Source organism: Medicago truncatula, chromosome 5, assembly GCF_003473485.1.
Source record: "Medicago truncatula cultivar Jemalong A17 chromosome 5, MtrunA17r5.0-ANR, whole genome shotgun sequence".
Classification (NCBI taxonomy): domain Eukaryota; kingdom Viridiplantae; phylum Streptophyta; class Magnoliopsida; order Fabales; family Fabaceae; genus Medicago; species Medicago truncatula.
Window position 1 is genome coordinate 20,433,566 of NC_053046.1, and position 14,531 is coordinate 20,448,096.

The window sequence follows — 14,531 nt, forward strand, 5'->3', positions numbered from 1 at the left end:
GATATCATAAACCGCGAGACTTGAACGAACTCTTTAAAAAGACATTATCCGGTCATAAGCCATTGATGGATAATGAAGTTTACATTACCAAAAATCGGTGTAAACACCCTTAAACCCTTGTGTTTGTTCCAAAGAGACAAACTCTATACAAACCTTAATTTTTTTGTTGCCTTTCTAAACCCTTGTTTCAGCCCCCTCTATCTCAAAGTTTACTCTGATACAAGATCTATATTTATAGTAAAAGTATCGCTTAAATCTTGGAACAAATCTGCTCCCAAAAATATGTTTCTGTTATTCGCTGCTAGCGCACCTTCGTGCCATGTTGCAATCCCATCGTGCCACGAAAAATCCAATGACTTGCCTCAAAACTAAAACCTCCAATCGTGCTACGTTGCCCAACTATCGTGCCACGATTTCTGCAGAACCTGATTTTAAGTTAACTCTCACACTTAGTCTCAAACATCATAGTGCCTTTGCCTTTAGATTCAACGACTGAGTCATTTCCTAGTCGAACCTTTACTATCCAAGTACCAAAGTTCTATTTAATTGGTCATTGGAATCTTGGGTGGCATAAAAATGATGTTGTTCATAGTCACGTTAATCCTTCTCATACTCATGCTCTTCAATGGAGTTTTCTTGATGCTTATTTTTGTTGTAGCAGTTCTTCCCCAAATGTTCAAATTTTTTATAGTGTCCACATTGTGGTTTTCTGCGCCATTGACAATATTTCTCGGCATGATCTGTCTTCTTGCATATTCCACATGGAGTCCAAACAAATGTGCGTATGGGATCTTAGCTGGGAACTTCCAGGGGTTTCTGGCACATAACAAAGGGATCAAGGTGGATAAAATAAAGCCAAAGATATATTAGAAGCAAGACCTCGATGCGCAAAGAAAGAGTTGTCGAGCCTCTTAAGGAAAACTAAATTCTTTAAAAGATTCATATCTTAGTTGACTGGCAAGATGAAAGCTTTTTCACCATGGCAGCCCCCTTCAGAGTGTAAATGTAGCACATTTATGCATTGGACAAATGTAATTGTAACAAAGTTGAACTCTTTGGAGATATAGATAACAATTACTTAGGAAAGAGGAAAAATGGAAGTAACTTTTTTATTGGGTGTTGCCTAACAGTTATATTTTTTTAAATGTGTAGGTTTTTTTTATCACACATGAATTTTGAGATAACTAACAAGCCTTGAAACCAAGGCACAATCGTCAGGACCCAGAGTCCATTCTTGCCACTAAGGTCCAATAAGACATCCACGTGTTAATAATTCAAGTATTCAGATCGGATACCAAGTGGGTGGTGGGATTGGTCCCCTCGAATTAATCGATTCTTGATCGGATACCAAATTTTCAAAAAAAAAAAGAAATTCAAGTATTCAGATAGTGAGAAAGTACACCAAATTTGAAAATACGATTTGATAACAAAGTTAATATTTCCGCTTACATCAAAAGCACTTATAATTATTGAAAACCATATTACATTGATTCAAATATAAGGTTTCATTCAAACATTAAGAAATATACTTGTTCCTATATGATTGCAAATTGTAATATATAAAGTAGCTTTTTCAAGAATTAATAATATAGTGTTTCCAGGGTCAGGTCCAGCCCGTTCCTCCCCAATTCTTGTGCTCCCTCACCGTAATTGCCACTGAATAAATAAAACAAAGTTACATATTGTGAATGTTACTTTGATTACTATAGTGATTGTTCAACTATAGGAAGCTTTGAGAATTGTTGTTGACACATATGCATTGGCTGAGAAACACAAATAATTTACCTAAATGCCCTTCAGCAGTTAATTGCCGAATTATGGAACCGGCATAAGTATAATACTGCAATTGTGTGAAACGTACCAAAATAATGATTGAAACATTCAAAATCAATAAATATTATTAATGACAATTTATGGTTTTCGTAAAAAAAAAAAAAAAAAAAAAAACAGGTTTGAGGTTTCCTCGGCAGTTAACTATCGAAATTTTCAGTTTTCCTCGGTAGTTTACTGCCGAAGTTTTCCTCGGTAGTTAACTGCAACTGGTTTCATAATTCGGCAGTTAACTGCCGAAGAAGGGCATTTGAGTAAATTACTCGTGTTTCTTAGCCAATACATATGTGTCATCAACAATTCTCGGAAGCTTTAGACCATAATAATTGTTATGGCTAGAGAAGAAGACCTAATGAAAGTGCAAAATATCAATATTATGTTGTAAAAGAAAAGTTTGTACCCTACCCCATGTTCAAACCGGGAAGAAGGGGATCTTGTAGTAAGAAACATGTATCAACCCTGTAATTTGGCTGCTCCCATTGAGCAGCAGCCTCTTGTGCAACAACCTTCTCCTTCTCCTTGATCTAATTTCAAATCACAAATATATTATTTTGCAATAATACATGGAAATTATATATGAGCAAAATAATTATTTTACTGTGTAAGGTGAATGTAATTTGTAAACCAAAGAAAATAAAATTGCAATTTCCTATTTAAAGTATATATCTGAATAGTTACTGAAGTATATTAAATAATGATTCAGGATATCCCGAATACATAGTTTAAGTGGTTGAGTTCAAACATCTGAAGAAGATCCAATATCAAATCCAAACTACTAAAATAAAAACATTTTAGATTACATTTTAGAATTTAGTTTTTATATACTGAAAACCAATCACGATCTTGCAAATGGCAAGAATTAGAAAGAGCACAAGAACAAAATTACAATGATCTTGTCAAAACATAAATAAATTATAATGAGAAATTATTTGTTATCTGAAATAAAAAACCAAGAGTTAAATCAGAAAATGATCCCCTAAATATATTAACATTTGATTTTAGTCCCCTAAAAATATTCTTTAGGTTTTTAGTCCCTGTTCTCAATGTAGAGCAGGGGCTAATTTCATGAATGAAATTGTTTAGAGGGATCAAAAGCCTAAAAAATATTTTAATGGGACTAAAATCAAATGTTTATATATTTATGAGGACTATTTACTTTTTTAACCCTAAAAACAATCACAATTTTATTTTATTTTAGGATAATTATCTATTGACGCCCATACATCTATTGTATAGTACCAAAATGATGTGATAAGTCTTAGAAATCGTGTTTGGGCCTAACACAACTCCACAAAACTGGTTTTTGAGGTGAGGATTGCCCCCACTTATAAACATATTGTCAGGCCATCACCTATCCGATGTGGGGCTCTTAACACACCCCCTCACGATCATCACTATTGGGCTTGGTTCGTGGACATAAATGGGGGTGGCCCAATAGCAGAAACCTGATAGCAGGTAGCCCAGTGGATCTTGGAGACGCTCTGATACCATCTTAAAAATCATGGCTGGACTTAATACAACCAAAAAAACCGACTTGTGAGGTGAGGATTATCCCCACTTATAAATACATTGTTAAACTATCACTTATACGATGTGGGATAAGAAGGAGATAACAAAAATAAGATGCCGAATTGATGTAAATAAAATTAGTAATAATTTATAACAACTCTTTTATTTTATAAGTAAAATATACTCCCTCTGTTTGTCGTATTCATTAGATACAATAAGGTTACTGTTTTCTCTTAAAGAATAGTACCTCTCAAATTATGGATCTTTATTTTATCTAACAATCCATCATCCATGTGTAAGTGTACAATTCATTTAATGAGTTTTAGTGGTATTTAGAAATAGATCCATACTTTTCTTAAAAAAAAAAAAAAAAAAAGATTCATACTTACTCCACCATGTGCTTGTCTAACCGTTTCAGTCAAGAAAGGGAAAATATAAGAGGACAATTGCATCATCGCTGAATGTACTTCCTTATAATCAATTTGATTGAGTATTTTATTTAACAAAATTTAAAGAACAAAGGGCGTATAAATTACTTCTGTCGATCCTAAATATGAGAGAAGATTATTTTTTTAGATTTATTGTATAAATAATGTATTTAGTTTATATTATAATCTAAATACATTAAAAATTTAATAAACCTAAAAAAAATATTATTCTCTTGTATTTAAAACCGGTTGAAGTATTATGGAAGAGTAGAGTTCCATCTAAAGCGGTAGCATGTGTGTGGTGTTTCCATAATAGATTGTAATCAGACCTAAAATTATTCTATTGGTGTTGTAATCCAATAGATTAATATAGTATCTATGTTTATATTAGAAAAATAGTTTAGAGCCTTTCCCTTTGTTTAGTTCTAACAAGCATTAAAAGTGATGTTGCTTACCTCCTTTGAGAGCATGTTATTCTGCTCTTGAATCCCTTTCTCCTGCCATATAAAAGAGTACGATATTTCTTCATATTAGTTCTTTATCTAATAGACAAAACTAAATAAAGCATTGATAAACTTGGAGTTTGAGGATGTACCTTTTTCTGAAGTTCAGAAATGGCTTCATACATGACTTGAGTCTGTCACCAAATTATATATTATTTCTATCATTAGTACCAAAATAGCTTTATTTTTGTAAAAATATGCACGTAAAAAATACCATCCTATACCAAACCAGGTTCCCATAGAGTCAATGATGCCCTAAATTTATTCTTGAATTATAATCGAATTCATAGACTTTTCATAATTTGTATACTTATTCACAAATCCGTTTTTACAAATTTTTTAGTAAAAAATTTCAAATATTTTAAAATATAATTAATAGCAGTTTTAGCCCCTTAATTTTTTCAAAGTCGTGATTTTGACCCCTTAGAAGAAAAAAAAATACAAAACTGCCCCCTAAGTTTTGCACCTGTGGTAGTTTTGACCCCCAAGACCAATTTTGACTCGGTCTACGCTAACATGGCACCCTAAGTGAGGTGCCACGTGTTATTTTCTTGTTTTTTTTTTTTTTGCTTTGGGGGGCCAAAACTGCTAAAGTTGCAAAACTTAGAGGGCGATTTTGTAATTTTTTTTTCTTAGGGGCCAAAATCGCAACTTCGTGAAAGTTAAGAGGCGAAAACTGCTATTAAGCCTTAAAATTTAGATCCACAAGTAAAAATAATTAAATTTAATTTCATTGGTATAGATGCTCATATGTATACACATATATCTCTCCATCTATATATACAATGGGGTGTTGGAAATTCAAAGATGCTCATATGTAAACTGAAAAGAGTGTAATTGAGAATGTGTACTTTGCGGGTACGTATGTTCTTGAGACCAGTATCTAACTGCTGCTCTAGACATTGAAGCTCTTTAAGGCTCATTGAATCTAACTCTTCTCCCATATAGTGCCTGAATTACATGCAAATATGTTTATGAGGGAATGATCAAATTAAAATTAAATTGGTCATAATCTTTTTTTCTTTTTCTGAGAGAGCAAAGAGCATAATAATGATATAGAGGGAGTACACTAGAAGAGCTATACCTGTGGTTTCTCTGCAAAAGCTCAACCTTTGCCTTGAGTCTTGTGTATTCCATCGTCCAGTTTTCCTGAATAACGTACACATAGCTACTTAGGTCTTTGATTACATTACTTTATCATATTTTATATGTATATTACTCAATAACCAATTACTCTCAAGAGGACTTTGATGCAAAATATAGATGATTCAAAAGTAAAAGTATATGCTCCAAAGTTTTTGTTGCAGAAACACTAAGATCCTTTACATGACAGAATTTGAGGGAAGATGTATATTTATTTGTTTGTAAATCATGTATATATTAATCAGTGTCTCAGAGCATCGATTAGCATGACCCTATATTATATTTAATTAGGGACAAACCTGAGTATCAGTATCATTTCCTACAAGTAGTCTCTCCGCATAGCCATACCTTTCATGGCGTTCCAGTATCTGCTCCATGCTGTTTAATCAATGAAACAGTATAGCAAAATTACACTATAATATATAGTTCTCAAACAATGTTATTTTCTTGAAACCTTCAATTCAAACACACCCTTGAGAGCACTCTTTATACCGAGGGTTTACTTGGGGAAAGGAGGGAAGGATTTACTTTTCATTTTTAAACTACAGACACTATGAAATGTTTTTTAAAAAGTTAACATATTATCATGATAAACGATCATATATATAATACTTCAATCACACTTAATTTATTTTATAAAAACACGTAATTTAAAAAAGAAAAGTAAATCCTTCCTTCTTTTCGCTTCCTAAACCCTCAATCCAAACACACCCTTGAGAACATGGCTCTACTATATAATATTTAATTTTGGTAACGAAATATGTCCATTTTGATGTATGGTTTTAAATTGCGAATGCAAATACAAAATAAATTTGACATTGCGATAAAGTACAAGCCACATTTGAAGTGGTTTACTGCGATTGTGGTCAATGGAACGCTTTAAGTCGAATATATTAGAACATAAAAAAAAAAAAAAATTAAATACTCAATGTTACATTCATTCTTAAGTTGACAATCATTGTTAATGGTGAAAATCGAATTTAATTTCGTACTGAATAGAGATTTTTTTTTATGGTAAATGTTTGTATGTTAATTGTTATATTATATTAACGAGACGAAGGTAATTAACGATAAATTATTTTCTAGTTATAAAAATAATACTTGTGATATACTAATAAAAATTAATAATATTTGTGATGGTTACAAAAACAACAAAAGTTATTCATGTTTCCATTCCATAACTAATGGATTAAACTGGAACTGATAAGCAACACAAGTATACATAACTAATGGATCGACCATCACATCTTAGATCTGAAAAACCAAACAAAAAATGCATAATTTATAAACAAACTACTGAATCTGAGTTAAACTGCAAAAGATTCATCACATCTACAAGAATGATTTGTTGTTCCTTTTAAGTTAGAACAAATCATCTTCTACATAGCAAAAATCTCCTTTTTAAATATGTATATATTTATACATATTAATATTTTTTATTTTTTTTTACTTGAAGATGAGAGAGCAAACAAAAATAGTGTTAAAGAGAAAGAGGAATAGGAATGGAATCATTTATATTTCTACCCTAATTGTTATATTCAAAAACAAAATAAAAATTGTTATAAATAAAAAAGAGCTAGCATAGGTAGGTTATATAACTTTTTATATCTATATTGATTTATAATTTTATATGATAGAGATATTATTTAATTATACATATGCATATAATACAAGAAGGGTATTGTATATTAGTTACCATGAATCAGTTGAATAATCAAAGAGCTTTCCATTATGAGAGAAAATAATCAAAGCAACTTCAGCATCACAAAGAACAGATATTTCTTTAGCTTTCTTGAGCAAACCGGTTTTCCTTTTTGAGAAAGTAACCTGTCGATTGATCTTGTTTTCGATCCGTTTAAGCTGCACCTTACTCCTTCCCATAATAGTTTTTCTTTTTATGTTTGTCTCTTTTTAGTTATAAACCTAGCTCTTTACCTAATTAGATAGTTCTTGCCCTTTTTTCAGCAGAGAAAATCCCAGCTCCCAAACAAGGTAAAGGGACAATACTCAAGAAGCATGCTTAAAAAGCTGGCAAATATAGCCAAGTGTGTGTGTGCAAATCTTTGGTCATGGATATTAATTTCTTTTTTAGACTAGTATAGGTATGTATGTTTTTCTATAATAATCAATTAAATTTAGAGTCCGATTGTTATAGCTTTTTTTAGGAAAAAATCTATTTTTTTTAAAAAATAATCACTTTTAGGAATATTGCATTTGTTTGTTATAGATTTTTAAAAAAATCAGAATCTAAAAAAAATTTAAAAACAGTTACAAATGAGAAGCTGTTAAGAGCAGCTTCTCAAAAATAGATTTTTTTAGAGGAGAAAGAAAATATGGATCTAAAGATTGAACTAATTTTGTAACAATAAAATCGCTTTTATATAGCTGTTTCCAAACAAACTAAATTATTTTTAATAAAAAGTGATTTTTACTACGCTAAACAAACGCAAAATAGATTTTGATTTTTTATAAAATCTCTAAAAAATAATCTCTAAATTATTTTATGTCAAAATCACTTTTATTTTAATCCGTAACAAACAGGTCCTTAATTACATACAACGATAGGTTAATATGCTTTATATTATTGGTAAAAAGGCCCTTATGCCAAAATCCATATGCTAATTTTAGGTTTTTACTTTTTATTTATTTTCTAGGGTTGAAATATATATGGTTTGTACCAAAAAAAAATATGGTTTATGAAAAAAAAAAAAAAAAAGAGGGATATATGATATGGGTAATTTTTTGTTTTTTGGAAGAGCGCAATTTTAGGTAACTAGTGATGTATTTATAAAAGATTTTTTCTTTAATATAGCCCTTTCAAAAATGATCCACAATTCCATAAGGATCAACTAATGAAAACCAAGTCAATTGTGAACAAGATGCCAAAAAGAACTAAAAATATTATAAGTCAAGAGACTCGCAACTACTAACACAAAGCTGAGAATCTGAAAGGATTATGCCACATCTACATAGATTATCCTTAGTGGGTAACCTATTTTGAAAAAGTCGCCACACAAACAAAAACACCTTCAAGGGGACATCTTTATGCCTGGTAAATTCTGACACAACTGTAGCAGGATGTGGTTCCAGACTAGTTAGTAGCTGATACGCTCCACGCACTGAGTACCCAAATGTCAGTTCCAAATTCCAACACTAATGATCCTCAATCTCCACTTGTAAAGACACATTTTGAAGTAAAATCCTACACTCCTCTACCGGATCCTTCCCCTACGTTAACAACCTACGACGCCATTTTCATGCCTCCCCGTCCTCACCCCATCCCAAAGAGAACATATATGCTATTGTCAACCGCTTATTCTCATTCAAATCGAACAGCCTCTGAAACCTATCTTTTAAAGACACATCCCCTAACCACCTATCTCTCTAAAAAAATGTCATTATTGAGCTTACGCTCATTAACTTTAATATCAAAGTTTTTTTTTTTTTTCATTGGTTTCTGACCCACTAGAGGTAGACGAGTAATCCGACTCATGCGCACTGGCCAAGCGTTGTTCCCCCTAAAAATCGATTCCAATATTTCCCGGGTATGTCCTTGAAAGAAGCTCCTTGTCACTAGAACCCAAGCAATTTGGTTAATATCAGAGTTTTAATATGAGAATAAATTGCTCGACTTTTTTTATTGACTTGCTAGATCTTGTAACACTCTCCCAAAAGAAAAAAAGATCTTGTAGACACTAGTAGTTAAAATCCCTTGAACTGTTTCGTAGTATATAGGATAAATAATCTCCTATATAGGACTCTCTTTAATGTGCCTACAGTACTATTTTAACACGTGACATAATTAATTAGTTTCCTCTCTTAAAGATAAGGCCATTTAAGTCCACCTAAAATAAAAGTCTAATATATCTTTGTTAATAAAAATAAAAAACATTTTTAGAAAGTAAAGTGTCGCTAAAATAATTAAAAATCAATTTTGTAAACAAATTAATCTCTTCTCTATACTATAATGAAACAAAACTAATTAATTCTACGTAGATAAATACTAGGTTTAATGCATCTAAAGGTCTTTTAAGTTTTTCGTTTTTCTCAAAGTCGTCCTTTAAGTTTCAAAAGTCCCAAACAAGTCCTATAAGTTTCAAAAGTCCCAAACAAGTCTTTTTAGTTTTTGAATTGTTTCAAATAAGTCCTTTTAGAGGATGATGATGATGATTTAGATTATAGCAACAAAAAGCATTATCCACCATTTATCTTTTGGTTACCAGTATTGTTTTATCTAAAAAAATGCAACAAAAAAAATTATTAAGGATGATAATTATTACTTATTCATTACCCATTACTCATTTATACGTAAAATTATTATTCAAAAAAAATTTATACGTAAAATTAGTATGGGAGAAGGGAGTGGTACTGGTAGACAGGTAAAGAACTATACTTCTAAGGTTTAGGGTAGATGACAAGTGGTTTTTGGTATCTGGTTTGAGAAAGCTAACTGAAGAAATTTAGTTAAAGCTACAAGCTTGTCGATATCTAATTGGTTGAGCAGTGTACTATATATGTTGTTACGTATAGACAAAACAGTAGTGAGATGTTTCTTAAATAAATACAAAGGGTTTCAGTTCCACTATGTGGCAGTGACAGTGGCCAGTGGGAGCATCATTCATGTTTGAGAGAGCACTCTGATGGCTCCCTACATGGTAGGCAGCATAGATGGGAAGAAAGAGACAGATAAGAAAGACAGCATCACACAAATTAATTCTCACCCGTCTTATCAAAATGTTCCATTTCTTTAATTTTTAACCAACCAAATTTACTACTAATTTAATTAATCACACTTACCAAAGATTGATCGGTCAATAGTTCTACAAAACATAAGATCCTTTTGAAAATTTTTTTTAAAGAAATAAATATTTATTACAACCTCCGTTTCTAATTATAAGATCCTTTTGAAAACTTTTTTTTTTCCCTTTTTATAGATCCATTTGCTATTTTCAACTACATTAATTATTTCTTTACATATATGCCCCCATTTATTATACATTCTTTTCTTCAATTAGCAATAAATAACATGTTGAAAACATAAACCAACTCTCTCTAAAGGATAAAATTATAAAAACAATAGTAATTACAAACATATTTAATACAAATATCCACTATCTTAATTCCCGTTATTTTTTCAAAAAGGCCCTATAATTAGGGACGGAGGTAGTAAAAGTAATGTATTTAAAATAAAGTGCATACACCCTCCGGTCATTAATATAAGAAAAAACTACATTTTAGATTTATTCATTTAATGATGTATGTGGTCTATAATAAAGACCATGTGCATCATTAAATGAATGAATGTAAAAAGTAGATTTTTGCTTATAATAGTGACTGAAGGATATAAGTTTTAAGATAAATTTACTATTTGTAACTTTTTTTTTTGAAGGAATTATTTGTAACTTTTTAACTTATGCAAATTTACACATGAGCATGGGTTAATATATTCTTTATTTTATTTAAAAAAATGTTAACTAATATTCTAGGACACTATTTTTGTTTGAAGGAATTCTAGGACACTTTTTAAAAAAAGTAAATATAATTTGTACCAAAAAAAAAACAAATATAATGATATATTAGAACTTGTGCAACCAAACTTTTAATAGTGTGAAAAATATTCTTTCTAATGCAAAAGTTTTTTTTATTTTTTTTTATTTCTTCAATATAACAAAAAAACTAATGTTTTATATCTATATAATATATAAAGAGAACAATCTTTTCGGCTCTTTTAGGTTGAATTTTTCTCTTTTCAATAATTCTCTCAATTTTTAAGACAAATAACACATGTAACAAATAAATAAGAATAAATTTAAATATTAAATAAATGTAAGAAACACGATATATATATATATATATATATATATGGTTTTTTTTTTCTTTATCATCATCAATTGATTACAAGCTTGTGAGTGTTCTTTTCTCAAAGGATATACAAGAGCTATTTAAAAAAGACAAAGAATCATGCATTTTAAAGAAGTGTCGTTCTAATAAAAGGTTTGTGCATGTTTAAAGCTCGAAAAATTGTAACATAGGATAAAGACACTTGAAGGATCTATTTGATAATTATTACATGATAAAGATACAATAGGATATGAAGTTCGATAAGGATAGACCCAAGTTAATTATCATATAATGTGCTTGATGTACACATTACTATGATGTTTTTTGGACAAGTAATCTGGGTACTCTCCAATTACCATTTAAATTGAAATCTGAAACTTTTGCATTAAAGAATCCCTTAAATGCAAGGGAATATTGAGCATGTCAATATTCAAACAATTGGGAACTTAATATTGATGAAATTTACTATTGCATGTCACTTTGTGACTTAAGATCCAGTATCAATTAGATATCAAATTCAATATTTAAGCATTTTTCATTCAAAATAAAGAATTGATTATGTGTTGGTTAGGCATGATAAGTTTGTATTTCCCGCAGAGTTTATCATTTTAGTTTTTGAAATAGATGATGAGATACCTATCATTTTAGGAAGAACTATTATTGATGTACACAATTATAAATTAACCATGAGGGTGATTTATCAGCAAATCACTTTCAATATACCAAGCGCTAGGAAATATCAAAATAAGTGTTCACTTATCAGATCAATGGATTTTCTTAGTTCACAAGCACTTGCAACAGGAGATCAAAGAGTTGAAAGAATGAGAGTTTCCACCATCAAAATTCTAGTCAAAAACTATGGTACAAGCCACTTCTTTTGGAGTGCAATTCCACCACTATTTGGAGAGGGTACAAACCATTTATGATATATTTAAATTGTTCACCAAACTTAAATATTGGCATACATTCACTTTTATGACTACTTAACTTATAATAGGTGATTTGTGAATCAAAGAATGACTTTTTTCAGACATACCAACGTGCCCAAGTACAACCCTGAATCCACAATTATCATCACCTTTAACATCCACAATTTTTTCAATATATGAAAGCATGAACAAAGGCATATGATCAATATGGGGTAAATTTGGATTTGGGACCGTAGTAGTCCTTAGAAACGGACAAGGTGATGCCTTGTCAGTACGAGCACTTTTCCTTTTAGGGAATGAAGGCTTTGTTTTTGAAATTTGGCTATCTCGGTAATGTGAATCAACACGCTCCCACAAAGATGGATCTTGGCTAGTCGAAGCCTCATTCAGTGTATACATTACTCTTTTTTTTGCGTCCTTTGTTTGTACCTTATTTTGGTGGTGGAGTCAAAATGCTCGCTTATGGAAATGCTAGTTGACGCATCATCTCTTTGATATGTAGTTTCATTTTGTAAGGAACTTTTTAAAGATGTTCTTGAATACCATTCCACTCATCCATGACAGAAAAACAATCTTCACCAATAGTCGCCTCAAAACATCACGTCTGTCGATGATGGTTTATCTCATCCAGCTGAATAGGCATCTCGTTACGAATCTTCATAGCAAGAATGCATACATAATGCAACCCATACAATGTCTTGATCACAAAACCACATTTTTTTCTTATCAATGACAATTACCTCATAACGTTTTGATTTGTCAAAATTAAACTTCAAGCAAGCCCTGGAAACCTTACCCTCCAACTCAGAGTAAAAAAAAAATTCTTTGTATATATGTTCTAAAATACTATAACTCCTTCCTAAAGTTCCTTGTATCTTAGTGAAATGCTTATCCAACATTTAGCTAAATGTCCCATACTAGTATTCAAATATTTCATCAATTTTCCATGACCAGATTCAACTCCGTTAGTTGATGTGTTTCCATGTTGCAAGACACAATCTATCCATGTCCTCACAATTTTTCTGTCACAATATTCAATATGGTACTTTCAACATAGGTAAGGAACTTGAGAAATTACTTACAGACATCTCAGAATTTCACTACACATCAGCGTATGATTCTTTGAATGAGACTCAACTACATTACCCTAAGTTATCATGATGATGTCAACTAACTCACTGGACTTCACCTCCTTCAATTCCATTTCTTTCCCATTCACTTTGACATCCTTAGATTTGACTATGTGGTTTGTGATGCATTTATCTATATCATTTCTAACAATATGACCCGACAAAGTAATACAATCGTTTTAGGGAAAACAGTGGCAACAACATTCATCAACGTGGTATCATTGTCTGTCTTAATCATCTTTGGAATATTGTCTTTTAAGTTCAAAACTAGCAAAATATGTATTTTGGGTTGAGGTTAACCTAACTATCACAAACAATGGAATTTCGTACACGTTCTTTTATAGGTGTAGTCAATGATAAAAACTATTGGAGTAGTGGTAAGCAACTTAATATTAAGGATGAACTCATCATATATCTGAAATAGTAGAAGACTCACATTTGGTTATAATGAAATGAACATATTTGTATGTGAATAGATGTTGCATCTCTGAATTTTCAGTTATAATTAGATTTATGTATTTTTCACGTCTTATTGCACACTTGTTTTATATTTGTTAAATTGTCTTTTCTTTTACTCTTCAAATTCATTAGAATATTCTTAGGTTGCACCAAACTCTTTGTCATCCCTACAACAACCTTCTTACCTTTCTTAGTTAACCTACCCATAAGAAAATGACCTTCAAACTTTGGCTCCAACATATGGTGTGAACTTCATTAAGAATTGCCAACCAACATTCATTATTTTCCTTCTTTAAATAAGCATGCAACCTAAACAAACACCCATATTTCCTTGAACTTTTGTCTTCAAGCTTCAATTTCTTCTTCGGTGCTTTGTACTCACCACTTCTTTCACAAGCAAACACTAACATTGGGTTGTTAAAGTGGATTTCTCTATAATCAAAGTAAAGCCCGACTTTCTTTCTTGTCAACAAACCCAATCAATCATATCATTTCTTACTTTCTATGTATCTTTGGTGAAAAAGTAAGGTGTCATGTCTACTATATTATCACGAAGTTCGAAACAACAGAACCAACAACATAAGTTTTCACATCAACGGAACCAACAAGAGAAGATTTCACATCAACGAAAGCTCCAATAGAAGGTTTCACATTATCGAAAGCTTTAACATCATTTCGCTTCACATCAACCATAGATGGTTTCAATTCGATGGAAGACTCGACTACTTCGTTTTGACTCAATATAACTATCAACCATAT

General features: G+C 31.1%; 1 protein-coding gene across 1 annotated transcript; it reads right to left on the minus strand.

The window, feature by feature from the left end:
- Positions 1 to 1,400: 1,400 nt before the first annotated feature.
- Positions 1,401 to 7,446, minus strand: LOC11435341 (truncated transcription factor CAULIFLOWER A). The gene is made up of 8 exons (XM_003614186.4): positions 7,110 to 7,446; positions 5,713 to 5,791; positions 5,355 to 5,419; positions 5,122 to 5,221; positions 4,363 to 4,404; positions 4,223 to 4,264; positions 2,236 to 2,354; positions 1,401 to 1,656 (listed from the first exon to the last, which is right to left on the minus strand). The coding sequence occupies exons 1-8, from the start codon at positions 7,292 to 7,294 to the stop codon at positions 1,581 to 1,583; spliced, it is 708 nt and encodes a 235-aa protein (XP_003614234.3). The 5' UTR covers positions 7,295 to 7,446; the 3' UTR covers positions 1,401 to 1,580.
- Positions 7,447 to 14,531: the final 7,085 nt, after the last annotated feature.

Coding starts and splice junctions, on each gene's coding strand:
- LOC11435341 (XM_003614186.4), bottom strand. CDS start 7,294: ATGGGAAGGAGTAAGGTGCAGCTTAAACGGATCGAAAACAAGATCAAT. Junction 4,405..5,121: donor AGAACATACGTACCCGCAAA/GTACACATTCTC, acceptor ATTTGGTGACAG/ACTCAAGTCATGTATGAAGC. Junction 4,265..4,362: donor TTTCTGAACTTCAGAAAAAG/GTACATCCTCAA, acceptor TTTATATGGCAG/GAGAAAGGGATTCAAGAGCA.